This window comes from Paroedura picta, chromosome 3, assembly GCF_049243985.1.
Source record: "Paroedura picta isolate Pp20150507F chromosome 3, Ppicta_v3.0, whole genome shotgun sequence".
NCBI classification, from domain to species: Eukaryota; Metazoa; Chordata; class Lepidosauria; order Squamata; family Gekkonidae; genus Paroedura; species Paroedura picta.
In genome coordinates, this window is record NC_135371.1 from 77163966 (window position 1) to 77184196 (window position 20231).

General features: G+C 46.4%; 1 protein-coding gene across 4 annotated transcripts in view; it reads left to right on the forward strand.

The window, feature by feature from the left end:
• The window catches only part of LOC143832287 (LON peptidase N-terminal domain and RING finger protein 3-like), a 133847-nt gene that overhangs the window by 20521 nt on the left and 93095 nt on the right, over positions 1-20231 (forward strand). For all 4 annotated transcript variants that reach the window (XR_013229184.1, XM_077326497.1, XM_077326496.1 and 1 more), the window contains exon 2: positions 14806-14924. Coding sequence is in view for 3 of the 4 variants with exons in the window: in XM_077326497.1 (XP_077182612.1) it covers positions 14806-14924 (119 nt within the window). In the remaining variant the exon portion in view is untranslated. The remainder of the gene's footprint in view (positions 1-14805; positions 14925-20231) is intronic.

Genomic DNA, 20231 nt, shown 5'->3' on the forward strand with positions numbered 1-20231 from the left:
CTCAGATAAAAGAAGAAAGCACCCCCCAAACCCTCCAATGTTCAGCACAGGCCAGGAGGCCAGCAACAGAAGGCAGGTAAGTAGACCCTTAGCCTTATATACTTTCCTGGCCAAACACAGAAGATTGTCAAAAAGAAAATACCTTCTATGCTTAGCCAAGAAATGTTTTTTCCCCAAAACATGCTTTCCTGTAGGCTAATTTCCTCAGCATTGCAAATGCAAAATGCATTGCAATGATTGGCTAGCCTCAGCAGGCTGTTTAAATAAATTACCATATATACTCGAGAAGGGGGCTTTTTCAGTGTAAAAATGTGTTGAAAAACTCGGCTTATACTCAAGTATGTATGGTAATTAATGAAAAAGAGAACAAGCCTAGCTATGTGATTGTGGCAGAGTGGGGGTTATAACATAACTATAAATGTGTTTCCATATAGCGTTTATTGTAGATTTCTAGCTGAAGACTGTGGGTACTGATCTAGGGATATGGGGAATGGCTTGAGTTTAGGCAGGCGGTTATGTTGACTAATGGAGAACTGTAACTAATTAAAGGACCCTTCACATACAATAGCAGTGCTACTAATTTCCTAATTTGTTGGACTTTGGACAGCTTTGTTGCTTACATCTGTTACTTGATGTACACCCTTGTTGATTCTGGCACTGCAATTCCCTCAGGACAACATCTTTAGCCACACCCCGATTTTAGTAAAGTTTTTGATAAGGTTCCCCATGATATTCTGATGCAATCCATTTTCCACTAAATCTGACTATTATTATTACTAGCAGTAAAACCCATTGTACACAGGAATACCATGAGTGCTAGGCACCTTTCCCCACTCCTTGCCCTAGGGTTTTCGATGCCCCAAGAGGTAGGCTGCACTCTCCCCACTGTTGAAGCAGAGTGGTGGACCATGGCAAGTATTGGAGCAGGTGGCAGCAGGTTGTCCTGTGGGAGCTGGCCCCACCTTCATCACCAGCTTACTGGGAGCTGAAGGAAGCAGGCAAGAGGCGTAGGCAGCTCGGGGCATGGCTGGCTCTGAGTAAAGTCAGCTCCTGCACCTTCCGCCCCTAAAGGCCAGAGGATGCAACGTGGTGGCACGGGCGACTTGTGGCATGACAGGACCCATGCAGGAAGGATTTGGCCACATCTTCAACCTTCCTCTGGGTTGGAAGAACCCCTTGGGAGAGTCAGACAGGTGGGAGCCGGTGGCATGAAGCACCCCTAGTCTCACGTGGTAATGCCGTGCCCATGCCTGGTGGCTCCCCCAGGGGTGGAAAAGGCACAGGTGATGCAGATGTGTCTGGTTCTGAGTGAATGCTGCACCAGTAGCTGGGAGGGGTTGGAAAGGTGCAGCCAGGTGGCTCTGTGCAGCAAGGCTGCACCCATGGCTGCCAGCCTCCCTGGGGGTGGAGTAAGGCCTGGGAAGGTGCTGATGGCTTTTGAGTGCAGTTTTGTGGGCATAAAGTCCATCCCCCCCTGCTGAGGTCTGGCCAGGAGGTGGCAGGTTGTCTTCAAGGGGCTTCCTCCAAGTAGGAGGCAGCCTTGTGCAGATGCTGGCGTTGGGGGCAAGGGGTTCTCGGCTGTGTTGCAGACTTGGAGTTTGTCCCCCCCCCTGGCCAAGAGGCAACGCACTACAGTGGGGCTATGCTGGGGCTGGCTACTCTCCCACCCAGGAACTAATGGCAGTGGGCCTCTACAGGGACAGGCTCCTCTTCTACCTGGCAACTTGCCATGCCAGCCAGAAATCTGTCAAGATCTCAGACTTGTAAATAAGACTCCACTTTGTTTCAAGATGGAAGTTTATTCAAGCTGTGTCACGTAGGACATCATAGACAGTTCTGGCAAATTCAGATCAGGAAAGTACAGATAGACCCCCAGTTTCCCACCCTCCAGCAGCCATTAGATACACAGTAGCAAGCAAGACATAATACCATAAAACCCAGGTGCAGAGTCCAGGAACCCTGCCAGCACAGATAACTGGGCAGAAAGCACTGACTTTGAGGTAGATGCCTAATCTAACAAGAAGACTGAATATGAAAATGGTTACAAATTCCAACATGATTACAGAAAGGCTAAAACCAGTCTGATGGACCCAGAACATAAATTTCATGGCAGAAACCAGAGGATTCTGACAGTCTGCCCCTCCAACCAATTCCTCCCTTCAACTACTGACAGCTGGGGCAGGCTTCAACGGGATTGCCTGGTGGAACCCCCTGGGAGCCCTGACATCCTCCGTCTTCACCCACTCCTTGTCCCCCATGAGGAACTCTTTCCAGTCCACCAGATACCGAAGCTTGCCATGATGCTATCTAGGATTTGCCGAACTTCATAATGCGTTGGTTTGTCAACAAAGATGGGAATGGGATCAGCAGAGGCAGGGTGCCACTGATCAAGAGGCGGAGCTTACTTGAGAAGGCTATAATGAAAAACAGGATGAACTTTTTATAAATCTTAGTGTTACGCCAAATGCGTGTCTGTAAGGACACGTGTCTAAATTTAGTTGTGGGGAATCAGCTAGTAGAGCTAGCAAGAGGCAGCGTGGCGTAACGTGGGACCTTGTATTGCACAGTTTACTGGGTAATTATGTCACTGAGATAGAACCAAGGTAGACAATGATCTAAACATGAAAGGATTTTATTAACACACACTAATTAGACAAAAGACAACACATGCACACTCTAGCATAGAAATGTACATTCCTAGCCACTAGCACACAAGGAAAAGACTTATAGGGGAGGAACCTATACTAAGGGTTGATTGGATGTGATATCTACCTGTCTTCTGGGTGGAGCAGAGTTCCGGAGGTCCAGGGAAGCAATTTGGGGCGACGGACGAGGGACCAAGATGAACGTCGGACAGAGTTTCTGTAGCCTGGAAACTGACTGCATTTTGTGGCTGTGGGAGCCCAATATTTAAAGGAAATTTGTGACCTGAGGTGATAGGGGGCTGATCCTACCTTGTTCAGGGCTTGGACAAAGAGTTTGATGGCTGGAGCCGGGTCCCAACAAAGAAACGGGTTGCTGAGACAAAGAAACTAGCTGCTGGGAATATGAAGAAATATTTCCTGTCTAGAAGGGCTGATGGCCCATTTCTGGCAAATCCTGGATGATTGCTTGTGCCTGGGGATAGTGGTAAGGGAAAAGACAAAGACCAAATCTTGGATTAGATTTGGTGTTGAAAGAGAGTGGCCAGTTCCCCTTACAAGACAATGTGCTTGGTTGGCTGGAGGGGAGTCTTGGGTGGGGTGCCTTTGTCTCTCTGTACTTGCCAGGTGTGCTGACAAACTCCTCTTTTGTTTGCAAGCAAGTTGGGGGAAGCCTAACTCCAAGTCCTGCTTCTGAGCCAGAAGTGGGTTTTAGTTGCTCTCCCATTATGCTTTGCAAGGCTTGACCTGGCTTTTCTCTCTCTGGTGCCAGGGTCTGCTCAGGAGTGTCAGGAAGGGTTGACACGGGTGCGCCAGCCTTTGATGGAGGGGTGGCAGCCCACATAACAATCCCCCCCTTCATTTGGGAACTACAAAGAGTGGAACTCTTTGGAACGTTCACAAATGACCAAAACACATGTAAGCAAAGATAAACTGTCCACAAAAGAAAATAGTCAGAAAGACTTTTGGGAGGGTGAGGTAGGTTTCCAGTTCTTGCCACTAGAAAAACTTCCTACTCTATCAAAGCCAAATTAAAAGCAAATATAGTATTAGGAGCTAAGGGCTGGTCCCTTTTAGGTGACTGTGGAAATGTGCTGGCAAAGTGAAAACTGAATCTTTTTCCTTATGACAGGTTTGGGCAGTTATTTCTAACATGCGGGCAGCAATCTACCTTACAAATACAATCTATAATAAAACATTATTCTAAATATCATTAATTAAAATTACATTAAAATGCTTAAATCCTAATGGGAAATACACACACATACACATCAATACAACAATACAAAAACAGTAAATGAAATAAAATACATAATTCTCATGGAGGGAAAGAGGTTAGGCATCTTTCCCTTTAAATCAAATGTCCAATCCGGTAGCGCTAGCAGCTGCAATTGCTTTGCTGCTAGTCAGTCCAGTCCATGTGTAGGCTAGAGTCAAAATTTTTCCAATCAAAGATGAATTTTTATTCCATCACCATCTTGAGTTGGTAGACAGGAAAGGCAGCTGTAGGTGATGCAGGTCCACAGCTGTGCAAGAAAAATGCAGTGGAACGGAGGGATCCTGTCTATGCTGGTGAAAGACAGAAAACAGTTCACAGCAGAGTCCATAGTCCTTGGGGCTGCAGGAGGTATCTTCCCGGAATACCCAGGCAGGGGAAAAGCAGGAAGCATAATAGTTCAAAGCCAACTCCAGGTCAGGAGGTGAATTTCAGTAGCAGCCAGTAGATGGTGCAGAGTAGACCAAGGGTCCATTATGGGTACGAGGCAATCAGGTACAGTCTGTTGAATTGTCCCTTTGCCCAGCAGGAGAGGCAGAAAATGACCAGGGTGATCTGGCAGATGAGGATGATGATGGGGTGCATCTTGAAATTGATGGCACTGGTAGCATTGCTCGACCATCTTAGGAGGGATTCCTACCACTGGTGATGTCCCAAGTTAGTAATCTTGGTGGCTAAAGTGGAGATCTGGTTACCGTTATCAGTGATGATCAGGATGGCAGCGTCTCCAGCTGCTTTCACTGCTTCCAGGGTTTTCTAAAGAGCAGGATGCATGAGGAGGTTGTGGAGGGGTTCCATACCAAGTCCCAGGATGACAGGAGAGATATGGGAGCTCTTGCTTCGTCCAGAGGAGAGCGGTGTAAGTGAAGACCCATTCATGGATTGAGTACATGTTACAGAAACAGTGATTAAATAATGGTGCCATGGGCTGGATCCGGTGATAACCAATGGCCGAATTATGCTCTTGGGTCACGTCCAAAAGAGCATTTTTCCTGATCAGTTTTTGGTGTGGGCAAGGCACGGGTGATGTGCCTCTAGGGCTTCACTGTCACAGATGAGGCCTTATTTCTTCCGGTATTGGCAACCTTGGACATTGACTGTCTGCCAACCCATAGAAGAGAGATCCTAGCCCAGTGGCTAACATAGAGAATGTCTCCGGACTGAGTTAGAAGTCCAAGAAGAACTACAGGGTGAATTTGGAAAAATTCCTGTGGAACTACTGTCACCACGAACAGGCGGAGCAATCCCGGCTCGATCTTGACATGCAAGAGAGCCCACCAATCAAATAGGGCAGCTTCATTCGGCATGAGGGTTGCCATCATGAACTGCTTTACTTAATGTGGCCCTCAGATTTAGGTCTGATTAGTTCGTGACTAGGGCCAAATTAATAGAGTGAGCCTGCGCACATGCAAGTGCCAGGGAAACATTCACTCGTTGCGTTCATGGAGTGCTGTACTTCTACAACAATATCCAGAGAATTTTGGACTGGTTTGGCCAGTCAAGAGGTGGCATCAGTTCTACATCCATCAGGGAAGCATCCATGCCAATTGGGGCTAATCAGATGGATACATTTATTTAGCTGTGTAAGGTATTCTCCCCCCCTCGCGTCCGAGAGCGGGCAAGGTCTTTGTCCCTATTTCCTTTACCCTGGATCAAACTGGAGGAAGGTTTCTGCTACACCTTCCAAAGCAGGCTCTCCTGAATTGCTCAGTGAGAGTTGTTTGACCACCACTGTTGTGGTGGGGGCTGGAGGTTTGACCTCCGGGGGCTCTTCAGTGGCGCAATCCTCCTGATTGTCCGATTGTCCTTTCCATTCCTTGAACTGGACACAATGGAAATACTTCAACCAGATGCTCCCATTCTTAGGCAGAGCAACCTGGTATCCTTAAAGGGAAAGACTGTTCCTGTGCATGGGCAGAAGGTCTTTATTGGCTGGCTGATAAGCTAGATTTTAATTCAAAACAAAAAAAATGACAAAAAGAATATGTTCTAATTGCCAATTAAAAATAAAAAGACAAAATGTAAAAGGGAAGAAAAATCTGTAAAGGACGCATTTCCCAAAGAGGATCTGTGACTTCCCCCCCTTGCTTCCCTGAGGTGGGAGTCGGTCTTTAAAGCAACAAAACTTCTTCCTTTCCTGATTTAAGAAAGAATACTTTCTGTGCTGTTAAAGTTCCTTAGTTATGTAGATTATTTGCTTCCCTGGGGGAGAGCAAGGCATGAGTCATAGGCCTGAGTGCCTAGGAAGGCAGTTAGACAAAGAGAGTCTGTTTTAAGATTGCAAAATAGTAGCTGTTTCAGTGTGAATGCAACTATCAGTGGAGGCTCTACCAATTGCAGCCAAATTTAAAATTTGGAGGTTTAAAAGTAAAAATGGAAGCACACATGTTGAACAATTATTGTGAACTTGGATTTTGGAACTCTGTACAGGTTCAGAGGCAGGGTTTCCTTCCTGACTCTGAGATGTGGGAACTGAGAATATTTTCTCTTCTTTAAAGACAAGAGGTGAAGCTGGGTTGCTGGATCTGCTGTATTTTCTTTTCAATTTATTATCTGTGTGGCTTTGGAAATCCAGCACATTTTGCAAATGTGTTTTTACTTTTAAAAGTTCACCCTGGAATTCCTTGTTTTTCTCATTAAGATCTTTAATTTCTAGATCTTGTTTCTGGGTAAGAGTTTTAAATTTCTCTATTTCCTTCTGCCAATCCTTAGGGGATTCAGAAGAAATTTCTGTGGGCCTAGTTCTTACCTCCATCTCTGGCTCAGGTCTGAGCATTTCCCTGGTTTTCCTCTTCCTCATGGCCTTCACAAAGGCACACATGAGCACAGATGTAGGCTGGTTATCATACTGGGTCATGTCTGCCCCAGTATTTCTAAGTTCCCGCCACAGAAAAATCCGGTCACTAATTTTATTCTGCTGCTGAGAGGCAGAATCTCTATTAGGTTTGGGATTGTTCTGGGGGAAGTTACTATAAGAAAAACCACTCTGTGTCTTATCCCTGTTTTGGGCAGGGGAAGGTGGCTGTGGGCGCTCTGCCGAGTGGGCAGTAAGCTTCCCATAGGCAAGGGCTAGCTTTCTCAGAGGCTGCCTGTTGAACTGGGCCATGTCCAATCTGGCCTCCTTGAGCCCGGCCCAGAAGTATCTCCTTAGGAAGGTTTCCGGGTGCTGAGACCGATTCTGGGCAGAGGGAACTGCCTGCTGAGGGTTCCCAAGAGGTGTTGGGGGAGGCACAGCAGTTTGGGTGCCAAGGGAAAACTCTGCACTTTGGCCAGAGAGGTTTTTCCCTGCTCCAAAGCTGCTGTGTCTCCTGTTTCTTCTACATTTCAAATGGGGGCCACTGTTGGCATAAGTGACCGCCTGCACTGATTCCTGGGAGCCTTTCTTGGGATGCTTGACTCGAGAACCTTGAGCATAGGCCGCCTCACGGAAAAGGTCGCCAGCAAGCCGTACCTTCTCCTTGAGCGCATACCAAGTGACGTTGGTCGGGTTGAACAAGCCTATAGCAATTTTTGTTCTGGTGTTGAGACCATTGTAGAACGGGGTCTTAAAATTGTCTACATTAAAGTTCCATATACCCTGGGCATTTGCCTGAACCTTCTCAGCTAACTGCGCAAGGAAGCACTTGCGGCTTGAATAGCTTTCAGGGTTCTCATCCGGGCCTTGCTTGTCCATGAGGAACAGTAGCTCCGCTGATTGGCCCGGCCATAGCAACTTGGCTATTTCACGGGCCCAATTCATTGGACCTAACTGTGCCATTTTACGTTGGAGTAGGCCATTCCGTAAGGCTTGTGCGTCTGGTCCAGTAGCACACACCCTTACCAACTGGCATAGATCCTCCTCGCTGGCAGTGGGGTACTGCTCTAGGGTTGAATACAGCCATTGCACGCCAGTGTCCCTGTTGAGAGGGCCCAACTGGTCACCAATAGCCTTCACTTCATGAGGCTTCCAAATCATGACTCTCTCCTGGTTGGTAACCTCGACACGGCCGTTTGCCATGTGCCTCCGGACTGTCTCATGCTGGACAGGATGGACCGGAGTGGGGGTTTCCGTCCAATCAAGGTGGATTGGCGGATGTGAGACAGCCTCTGCTGGCAGTACCTGCTCTGTGTGAGACAGGTCTGGCAGGGCAGGGAGCGTCTCGGGGTGCACAGTTGCAATGAGAGCAGTCTGAAGCCCCAATTTTTGCTTCAGACTTTCAATTTCATGGCGGCACGCATCATGGCTTATGGCTGAGACTTGTGCTGCTTTTTCCCTAGCCAGAAATTGTGCTGCACTCTGTGCCTGATCATGCAGCTTGCCCAATTCTTTCACCTTAGCAGAGGCCTCTTCTGCTCTCAGAAGAGCCTGTTGGCACTGGAGATCTTTCTCCTGTACCAGATTTGCATAGTGGTTTTTGTCCACGAGCAAGTCAAATTTCTCTCCTTGCAACTGTTCTATTTTTTGGTGGAGCTTGCTAATTACAGCATCTCGCTCCCCGATTTCTCTCTCAAGATCTTTACTTTCCAACGCTGTTTGGAGTTCTCTAATCTGTGCCACACTGTCCTGCAGCGCAGTGTAGAGACCCCAGGCAGCGTGGGTACTCACACTTCCCAGTTTCAGCCTCCTGGAGTCACAGTAAGACTGAAAAGTCTCTGTAAGTTTCTCCAGGGGATTTGGGTCTTTAAAGAACCCAGGTTTCCAGGGGTTGCGCCCCTTTGACATGACCCACTTGGTCAGCTGGTCTACCCTGTCCTTGTTCTGAAAGGCTTCAGCAAGAACAATCTTTGCAGCCATCCCTTATGACAGCAGTTACCCAAACACTCAAAGAGATAGGGGAAATCCTACAGGCAACACACCCAAGAATTAACCCAAAGATTGCTGGCACCGAGCTCCGGTATGCAGCAAAGGAAAGACCAGGCCTGTGTCCTCTGTCTCTGCAGAATGATTACAGCCTGCACCAGCCCTGATTCACGGTATATACAGCACATGAACAGGAGGAAACATAAAAAAAGGGGGGGGGTTGGCACGGTGTCCTTTCTTGCCCTGCACTTAACGGGAGTGCCCGAAGTCAGGAGGAGCACCTGCAAACCTCGACTGATTCACGGTATCTACAGCTCGTGATCAGAAGAGGAGGAAGAGGAGCCCTAATTCATGGTATATACAGCACATGAAAGGGCAAACCTCAGCTCTGCCTTAGCGAAGGTCAGATGCGTGAGGGCGGGGTTCCCTATCACACGCTACTGTGGCGGGAGACAACCAGTGGGTCTGAAAGATGTGGGGTCCCCACAGAGTGACAGTCAAAACCCACAACAAAAATTCCAAGTGAACACCGTTTTAGCCCACGGCCAACAGGCTTTGCAGTACTGAAGGGAAGGAGGGGAACGGAAAACAGCCCACCCAGAATTCACACAACAGCAATTGGCAAACACACTCACACAACAAAAGCCACTAGTTCAACTCAGAGACTTTTCCCCTACGTCACCGAGGTTTTAAACCGAGGTAGTTGCACCTCTGTTTTTACCACGGAATAAAAGCCCTGGGGCAATTGCCCGCGTGATCCACCAGATCTGTTACGCCAAATGCGTGTCTGTAAGGACACGTGTCTAAATTTAGTTGTGGGGAATCAGCTAGTAGAGCTAGCAAGAGGCAGCGTGGCGTAACGTGGGACCTTGTATTGCACAGTTTACTGGGTAATTATGTCACTGAGATAGAACCAAGGTAGACAATGATCTAAACATGAAAGGATTTTATTAACACACACTAATTAGACAAAAGACAACACATGCACACTCTAGCATAGAAATGTACATTCCTAGCCACTAGCACACAAGGAAAAGACTTATAGGGGAGGAACCTATACTAAGGGTTGATTGGATGTGATATCTACCTGTCTTCTGGGTGGAGCAGAGTTCCGGAGGTCCAGGGAAGCAATTTGGGGCGACGGACGAGGGACCAAGACGAACGTCGGACAGAGTTTCTGTAGCCTGGAAACTGACTGCATTTTGTGGCTGTGGGAGCCCAATATTTAAAGGAAATTTGTGACCTGAGGTGATAGGGGGCTGATCCTACCTTGTTCAGGGCTTGGACAAAGAGTTTGATGGCTGGAGCCGGGTCCCAACAAAGAAACGGGTTGCTGAGACAAAGAAACTAGCTGCTGGGAATATGAAGAAATATTTCCTGTCTAGAAGGGCTGATGGCCCATTTCTGGCAAATCCTGGATGATTGCTTGTGCCTGGGGATAGTGGTAAGGGAAAAGACAAAGACCAAATCTTGGATTAGATTTGGTGTTGAAAGAGAGTGGCCAGTTCCCCTTACAAGACAATGTGCTTGGCTGGCTGGAGGGGAGTCTTGGGTGGGGTGCCTTTGTCTCTCTGTACTTGCCAGGTGTGCTGACAAACTCCTCTTTTGTTTGCAAGCAAGTTGGGGGAAGCCTAACTCCAAGTCCTGCTTCTGAGCCAGAAGTGGGTTTTAGTTGCTCTCCCATTATGCTTTGCAAGGCTTGACCTGGCTTTTCTCTCTCTGGTGCCAGGGTCTGCTCAGGAGTGTCAGGAAGGGTTGACACGGGTGCGCCAGCCTTTGATGGAGGGGTGGCAGCCCACATAACATTAGGCAACTCCAATTCCACAGTCACTGCATTAATCACCCTCACAACCTTGAAGGGACCCAATTTCCAGGAAGGTTGGTGACATCTCAGATCCCCACTTTCCACTCCGGGGCAGGGCGGCGTTTCCTATCATCCTGCTGTTTATAACTCTCTTTCGCTGCCTCAAGGGTTTGAACAATGGCTGGCCAGGCAGCTGCAATATGGTTAGCCCAAGTTTTCAGATCCACGGGACATTCAGGAGTCGGAGTCCAGGTGGGAGCACGTAGAAGTCTGTGCCATACTCTACTTTGAAAGGGGACAGTCCAGTAGCAGAATGCATTATTATATGCAAACTCAGCCAGAGGGAGTAAAGACACCGAATCCATCTGTTGATCGTTTGAAAAACACGAAGTACTGTTTTAGGACCTGATTGATCTGTTCAGTTTGTCCATTGGTCTTGGGATGATACCCCGAAGTCTGTGCCTGCTCCATCCCAAAAGATTTCAAAAGCTCCCACGAAAACATGGCAAGGAACTGATAAACAACGAACTGGCAAACCATGTAGTTCATACACGTAATGAATAAACAGGGAATCATAGAATCATAGCATACTAGAGTTGGAAGGGACATCACGGGTCATCTAGTCCAACCCCCTGCACTATGCAGGACACTCATATCCCTATCGCTCATCTACTGTAACCTGCCACCCCTTTGCCTTCACAGAATCAGCCTCTCTGTCAGATGGCTATCTAGCCTCTGTTTAAAAATTTCCAAAGATGGAGAACCCACCACCTCCCGAGGAAGCCTGTTTCACTGAGAAACCGCTCTGTCAGGAACATCTTCCGGACGTTTAGATGGAATTTCTTTGGAATTAATTTCATCCAATTCGTTCTGGGACAATAGAGAACAATTCTGCTCCATCCTCCATATAGCACCCTTTTAAATACTTGAAGATGGTTATCAGATACCTTCTCAGTCTTTTCTCTAGGCTAAACAGGCCAAACTTCCCCAACCTTTCTTTATACGCCTTGGTCTCCAAACCCCTCACCATCTTTGTTGCCCTCCTCTGGACAGGTTCCAGTTTGTCAACATCCCTCTTCAACTGGGGTGCCTAAAACTAAACACAGTACTCCAAGTAAGGCCTAACCAGAGCAGAGTAAAGCGGTACCATTATCTCTCTTGATCTGGACACGATACTCCGTTTGATTCAGCCCAAAATCCCATTTGCCTTTTTAGCCACCGAGTCACACTGCTGACTCATGTTCAATGTATGGTCTACTAAGACTCCTAGATCCTTTTCGCACATGCTACTGCCACAACAAGTCTCCCCCATCATATATTGGTATATAATATGCAGAACTTTACATTTGTCCCTATTGAATTTCATTTTATTCAGTTTACCCCAGTGCTAGCAGTCAGCTCCTGAGATAATACTATTTTCCCCCCAGCTCCTCCAAAGACTGCCTCCTTTGGCAAGCAAGAGCCTTTTATAGCACAAAGGCTTACTCAGCAGCAGGTGGAGCTAGCAGTCAGCTCCTGAGTCAGCTCCTGAGATAATGCTCTCCTTCTCTAGCTTGGTGGCTGGGGGCATGGTGGTGCAGGGGATCAAATGGATTTGTTTAGAGAAAGCATCAACAACAACCCAAATCACAGTCTTTCCTTGGCTAGGGGACAAATCCATGATAAAGTTCATAGAAATTTCTTTCCTGGGTCCGCTTGGGGATGGGAGAGGCTGTAGCAACCCCTTAGGTTTGTCCACGGGGTTTTTAGTCATGATACACGTGGAGCAACCCCACACATATTTCTCCACGTCCCCTCTAACCGTGGGCCATCAATAATGACAACACACTAAGTGCAGGGTTTTCATGAAACTCTGAGAGAGGGCCCTTCCACTGTTGCTTTACTGCACATCATTGCCACCAAGCCCAGTTGGGAGGGGCCGAAGACTGAGTCCACCAAAGGCTCCCTCTTACTCTCATACTGTGGCAGGTGTGACAGTGCATCAGCCAAAAATTCAGTTTGCCTGGCAAATGTTTGAGGGTGAAGGAGAAACAGGAGAAAAAGTCCTCCCACCGAATCTGCTTGGCCATCAGAGTTCGGGGCTGGCACAGCACTTGTAAGTTTTCATGATCCATCCACATTTCGAACGGAGTGGGGTCCCCTTCAAACCAATACCGCCACATAGAGAGTGCTAATTTTACAGCAGCCTCCTCCTTATCCCAAATAGCCCAATTACGCTCAGTCTCATTAAATTTATTTGAAATATAGGTCATGGGGTGCCAATGCCCATTCCCCCCTCCTTCTATAGTGTCACAGCCCCCATAGCTTGAATCTACTTGGACCATAAACGGCTTCGTTGGATCGACATATTGTGGAATGGGTTCAGAGGTAAACAGAGCTTTGAGTTTCTCAAAGGCTTCCTGATGTTTCTCAGTCCACACAGGCTGCTGGGGCTCTTTGATGCCTTCTCACCTGCATCACAGTTGTCCACCATCATCAGGATATGCATCTGGGCCTCTATTTTCCCCGCCAGCTGAATCCAACCCATCAATGTGGATGGGTGCGCTTGGCCCAGGCACTGCTGAAGGAGACCTCAGCGCAGCCCATCCCGGAAAGCATGGACCCAATTGGCCTCCAACCACTCCAGGACTTGAGCAACCAACTGCTGGAAAGCTCCCACATACTTTGACACCATCATGGATCCCTGGTGCAGGTTGTGGAGTTCTTCTACCACCAGATCAGCCGCCAGCGGATCTTCAAAGCGCTCCCTGTAGACTTGTAGGAAGAGGTCAAAATCATGCCCCTCTGGAGCTGTGTAGTCAAACAGGCTCATGTACCACTCAGCAGCTACCCCATCCAAGGCAGTTCCGACAAAGCGAATCTGGTCCGCTCCATCCCGGAACAGGAAATTGTAATCCATCACAAAGCCCTGCAGCTGAATCATGAAATGGACTAGTTTTTCTGGAGAGCCGTAGTACCTTACTTGGAAGCAACGCACTTGCTGATGGGGGTCCCATTCTGGGCCAGAAAGTGGTTGCTGCGGGGCTCCCAGTTGGGGCTGTCGGAGCTCCTGGTTGTTGCGGGGCTGCTGGCTGGGGTGGCTGCTCCAGTCCTGCCCCCCACTCTCAGGTCGGCAGCACCAGCCCCTGGTTGAGGCGCTCCTGGACAGGCCACTTTGGCCTCTGCCCTAGACCAAGTCCTGCCCATTTCGGCCAGGAAGGTCCGGGTGACTCACTGGGCTTCTTTGTCCCTTTTGTCCACAATCACGGTGATCCAGTCAGCCATCCACTCCATGTGGTTCCTCAATTTGATGATTTTGTGGGTTGCCGCCGTCTCCACATCAGGGATGGCTCGAGGTCACCCATACGGTGTGAGGATCAGCCCACTGATCTCTGCCATGCTTCGAGGTTGTCCAGAGAGACTCCATCTTTTGTAGATTGTGTGTTTGTAGAACCTTTGTAACCCCTTTTATGACCCTGAGCTATTTCACAACACAATGTGTATTCTCTCCTGCTGTGACACCTAGTTGCATATGTTGCTCTGCACTTTGTTATCTACAAAGAAGGGTGCCGATTCCACCAAGGACGCCAGAGACGGTCTGGCAGGAAGCCCAGGATGGCACCTGGAGGTGAGGGGTAATTCCACCCTGAGAAAGTGGGGACATTTGGGCGGGAGAAATGCATTGATAACTGCTTGCTGTCTATGTATCGATCAGTTTCGACTTCAGACGTTAGAGTGTTCAGAACTACTTCCAATAAAGCTTTCTATTAATACAGAAGCCTAGTTGTGAGTCTGTCTGCCTTTGACATACGGCCACCCGGACATATCCTCATTGTAGCGGCTTGGTCCATACCATTCTCTATGTTCGGTGACATATCTGGGTGGAGCAATGTAACCCCACGGCAGTGACCGAGCACTCAGTGACCGATCTGTAGTCGGTCAAGTAGGGAATCCAAGATCTCCTGTCAGGAGCAGTTGGTGTGGCTCCCACCAGCTGGATCGGAGCACCAGCTGCACCGCCCGTGCCAGCTGCACCAGCTGTGTTGCTCACTTCTCTTGTAGCAGGGGCGCCCGCAGCACCAGCAGAGTCTGTGTCCATTCTGGCTACTGGGTGAGACAGGTAATGAGTACCACCAAACTGTGAGAACTGTTTAACTGTCAAGCTCTCAGACTTGTAAATAAGAATTCACTTTGTTTCACGATGGAATTTTATTCAAGCTGTGTCACTTAGGTTGGCCTTATGCAACTTCAAAATAATATAGTGTTATGATTATATGATGATGATAATGATGATGATTTGTGAATGTTTTTCTTCTCCTTCTAGCTCCAGATGATCATGAATTGAGAATGTGCCGTTCAGAAGTGCATATCTCTTTGCAGCAATATCCAGAGGCCCTGAAGGATTTAGAGATGCTGTGTGTTCAAGAACCAGGAGAATGTGAAGTGAGTTTGGTGTGCAGTTATGTTGTTGTCCAAGATGAGTAGTGTTTTTATTATCTAGTAATGAATAGAAATACAATTAAAAAACAACAACACTATTTTCCTTCTTCCACATTTCAACAATTCCAACATTAAGTACATGATTGAAAATAATTGTACCTCTATATATTGGCCCAGTGATAGCAAACTTATATTAATATATGCGCAACACTTCTAGCTCACCAAAGTGTAGTCAAATTTAGTAAACATTCTAACTTATTGGAAAAGAAACTATTCTTTCCTCTGTTAGTGTATTTAGTGTTATTTAACTATCTATACTTTGAACTAAATTAGTATAGTTCGGTAAGATGACTCCCAAATTAATTTGTGAACTCGGACACCTCCTCTTTCCTGCAAATATCAGAACATATTCTCTGCAGAATTTCTACTGTATATACTGAGAGTCTGTGGTTTTTCTGAGAACAAGATCAATTTCAGCAGTCAAAATGTTGTGCATTTGTTGGAATGCATATGCAGTAAAGTTTATATTGGGTCCATTACTAGAAAATAAAAAATTAGAATATCAGAACATAAATCTAGTATTAAAAATAGAAATATAGAGACCCCATTGATAAAAAATTTTGTTACACAATCACACAGAGAAAAAGACTTCCATTTTGTAATTCTGGAAATGGTAAAACAGTGTAAGTATAATTTTACAGATATATCAAAACGTTTTAAACAAAGAGATGCTGAATACATGTCTAAAATATACCAGTATATTGGTACTGAAAATATTGATTTGCATATATCCAATAATAAAGGAATACTGTAAGATATGCCAAAAATATTTTTCTATTAACATTACACGTTTTTTCCCCTCATACAATTGTTACTGTGTAGTCCTTTTCCATGAGGTTGCAATGGGTCGGACACGACTTCGCAACTAATAAGTCCTTTTCTGTTTCTGCTTGCAATATCCTGGCCATTTTTCTGACCCTGTTCTTTCATTATACCCTCTTAAAATTGGTAAAACTGATTTTCTTTCAATTCTGCATTTGCAGTGCACTTAACATAACCTAAGCCAGTTTGGTGTAGTGGTTGGGAGTGAGAACTTCTAATCTGGCATGCCAGGTTCGATTCTGCACTCCCCCACATGAAGCCAGCTGGGTGACCTTGGACTTGCCACGGCACTGATAAAACTGTTCTGACCGAGCAGTGATATCAGGGCTCTCTCAGCCTCACCCACCTGACAGAGTGTCAATTGTGGGGAGAGGAAAGGGAAGGTGACTGTAAGCTGCTTTGAGCCTCCTTTGGGTAGAGAAAAGCAGCATAAGACTGTTTATGCACTGGAGGTTTCATGCTGTTCTGCAGGCTGGAGTTTTAGTCATGGCAGGTTGCCCCACCTCTTTCTGCACCCACACGGGGGAGCATTTGGCCTAGTGCACCTCATCCATCCCCGATTTGTGCTCCTGCATGAGAGCTGGGGCAGTGAAGTTCCCAGTGCATAAACGGTTCCTAAGAACCAACTCTTCATCTTCATCTTCATCTTCTTTTTCTTCTTCTTTCTCTTCTTCTTTTTCTTCTTCTTCTTCTTCTTCTTTCCTCTGCACAATTTCAGCTACTTCATAATGCCTCACAGATGTAGCAAGCATCCTTTCTCCTGCCTTTTATTACATAACCCATAAAAGTTATGGATAAGTGCAGGGGTGAACAACTGTTGTGCAGCATCAATGTTGTACAACTAAAGAATGGGGGAAATATCATAGATTGTCAAGGGATTCTTGGTTTTTGTTTTCTCATCACAGTTTGTAGGACAGCAGAGAACATGATTCTGCTCCGAATATAACGGAATGCGTTCATTTACTATTATTGTGACACTAACTTGCCATCACTTTGTTAGAAGGGCAGTACAATTGTTGCTAAACAAAGATATAGGTACACTTATAATCCTGACCTTGACAATTCTTCTGGCAGCTTTGTTGGGTGGATCATAGTCAGGAAATCATAAACCAAATCTGTCAATGAAGTTTCAAATATGGAAGATGTCACTTTGCGTTAAACTTAGTGGGTCTAATCAATTCTATTGCGGTAAAAAAAGTCCTCAGGGGTATCTAGTTTTCTGTCCCCTGAATTTCTTTAAAACTCATTGCTTGTAGGTTAAGAAGGCTAAAAATATGTCCGTATTTTATTTTTATTTTTAGAAACAATCTTTTTATTAAATTGTGCAATAGAGTTGGGATAGGTAGTACATGTAAAAGTAGACTAAAAATATAAAAATGCATATTAAAATCAAATAACGTTAAATATAAACCCATATAGAAAGAACATTTAGAGAGATTAGATTCTATGTTGGTGAGCTTTCTTAAGAAGGGGACATTCATTCTTGTGCAAGTAGATGCATCATCAATGCCAACACGTCAGAAAGGAGGGTCACCATAGAATGAGAGAGTAGATCAGAGTATAACATAATGAACCTTTCCAAGGATCCTAGTTGGTCAGGACTTGGAGGATTGCAAGTTGCTTCTCTTCAGTGTTCATTATAATCTAAAGAGCCAGTGGGCATTCTACAAAAAGAAAATGGATGTCATGCCTTCAAAAAACTCTTTGTTTACTATTACCAGTTTTCCTATGCAATTCTCCATCAGCCTAAACAATGTCACAGTTAACCATAGAACAGAATTTTCCATGATGTAGCTTATTTCTAATGTGTACATGTTTCAGATGGGTGATCTGGCTGAGCCCAGCAACACTGGATTCACTGTCATGGCATCCAATTACGAGTGTGTTACATTTTGTTGACAGAATTTAAATATGCAAAGATGTGCTTAAAAGAATAAAATAGTTATATTGTGAAGACAAACAACTTTGTATAGAAAGAGAAGAGAGAGTCCTAACTACTTAACTGATCAGTTGTCTTCATTCTGTCTGTTCTTGGAGCCAAGCAGAGAGGAAGTGTGCTCAAAGGAGCAGGAATTCTCCTTCAGTGGGGGAAGTCCTCCACACTGGTTAGGTCACGCCTCCAACTGCTCCTTGCAGGGTAATGCAAATTAGCAAGCCTTCTGGGATCATGGTAGGCTGAACCCTCCAGTCCTGTTGCCCTGCAAGCTCCGAGCAGGATCTTAGAAGCTGAGCTCCTTGATCTGCAAAACAAAAAGCAAACAGAATATGCAAAATACCTCCACTAAGAGGAAAACAGCCTCGGGGGCAGAATCTAGAAGGAAGGAAAGGTCAAATCAATTGGAGGTGAAAGAGGCTGCAAAAGCCCAGAAACGGTCGGCTATGCTGAATTCAGGGAAGCAGCTTTCATCTTCTCCAGCTCCGTCTGCAGGCTTGAGCGGGGAGGGAAAGAAATCGCCCAGTCAGAGGCGACCGCGCCCCCTCTGCCTGAGAGACATGACGGCCCCCCCGGCCAGAATACAGCCACACCCGGGATCAGCACTGAGAGATTACAAGAGCAGGCTGGTAATGTGTTTGTAACAGGAACTGTGGCTGGGCTGGGAGGTGGGGTAGAGGGGCCCCTCTTTCTACAAACCTCCCTTGCTAGAGCAGAAAATGTGGTGACTGCAGATAACACCAGCACGCCGGTTTTTCCCGCCTTTTTAGCACCCTCACTGGCAGAGTGGGGGGGGGGGGAACAATGGCAGACTTTGTGGATTCCACAGTCATTAGCTGCTCCTCCACAAACCCAGACTGCAGCCAGGGTGCAAGAAAAGTCCCTCCCATCCTCCCAAAATAGACAGAGGGAGTCCAGTTCCTCTCCATGCCCAAGTGAAGATATGGATTCCTCATCCACTAGAGAGAGGAGGGGATCCAGAAAGAGAAAAAGATCCTCTTTAAGATCTAGGAGAGCAGCCTTTTCCTCTAGCAGGAGACCAAAGAGACTTCACACAAGGGACAGACATACCTTTCAACATTCAGAGTCAGAAAGGGAGGATCTTTGGTCAGCAGCTACATCAGTTACAGTGGCATCAGACAAGGAGGATGGGGAATGGTCAGGGACAGATTCTGACTGCAAAGAAGTCTCCTCCAGACTTTTTCAAGCAGAACATTTTCAAAAACTTTTGAAAAAGGTCACTAAAAGTCTCAATTATGAGGAGACTGTGACCAGTTCGGCCTCAGGAAAAACCAGGAGATCAGCTAACTTGGATGCAAGAGGTTTCAAGAAGCCCCCCAATAAGCTGACAGTATGCCCATTTGCTGATGACTTTGAAGATGTCATGAGAGCTGAATGGGCAATTCCTGGTAGTGGGATATCCTTGCATTCTGTAGCCAAAAGATTTTATATGCTTCCAGATGAAACCATGCAGGATCTAAAAATACCACTGGCCGATGCTCCTGTAGTGGCTATGTTATCAGGAGCAGTACTAACCAAAGATGGAGATAACGTCCTAAAGGATCCGGTAGACAGAAAAAATGAGACTGTGTTAAAGAAAGCTCATGAAGCCAACTCCTTAGCTATCAGGGCAGATGCAGTTCTTTATAATTTTGCCAGAGTGGCAGTAGTCTGGACTGATGACTTGTTGCAAGATCCAGAGCCAGACCCCCTAAGGTTGAGAAGGGCTCTTTTAAAGATCAAAAGAGCCTGCCAGTTTGCTGCAGATGCCTCACAAGATGCATTGCAGTTCTCAGCCAGGACACAGGGGGCAATATAGTAGCCAGGCGTAATCTCTGGTTTAAACACTGGAAAGTGGATACCCTATCAAAATCTAATCTGGCAACGGAAAAATTTTCAGGCAGACTTCTTTTTGGGGAAGGTGCGCTAGACAAAGAGGAAGGTGCTACTGAGACCAAAGAGAAGAAAAAAGCAATGCCATCAACTTCTCAGAAGGACAAGGAATTCAAAAAGAAATCCTTTTAGTCCTTTCGTTCGTACAAGTCTCAAAGTACCCAGAGAGATAGTTTCAGAGGGAGACGTTCTTTCCCATACCAGTCTAGATACCAGAGACCCCAGTATCAACCCAACAAACAAAGGGATGGAAATACAGCATCCAAAAAATCTACAGCATGACACCAGAATAGGAGGCTAGCTTCAGAATTTTCTTCCTGCATGGCAGAAGTCCACTTCAGACAAGTGGGTCCTGTCAGTTGTGGAGCACGGCTACAAGATACAGTTTGTTCAGACACCTCCCCGCAAATTTGTGTCGTCCCCTATACCGAAAGAGGAAGTGAAAGCTTCTTTAGTACAGGAAGCTATTCAACATTTCCTGGACATTGGGGCGAAAGAGAAAATTCCAACATCTCAGAGGGGCAAGGGCGTATATTCAATACTGTTCATTGTGCCCAAGAAGTCAGGAGAATGGAGGGCAATTCTGAACTTAAAGGAACTAA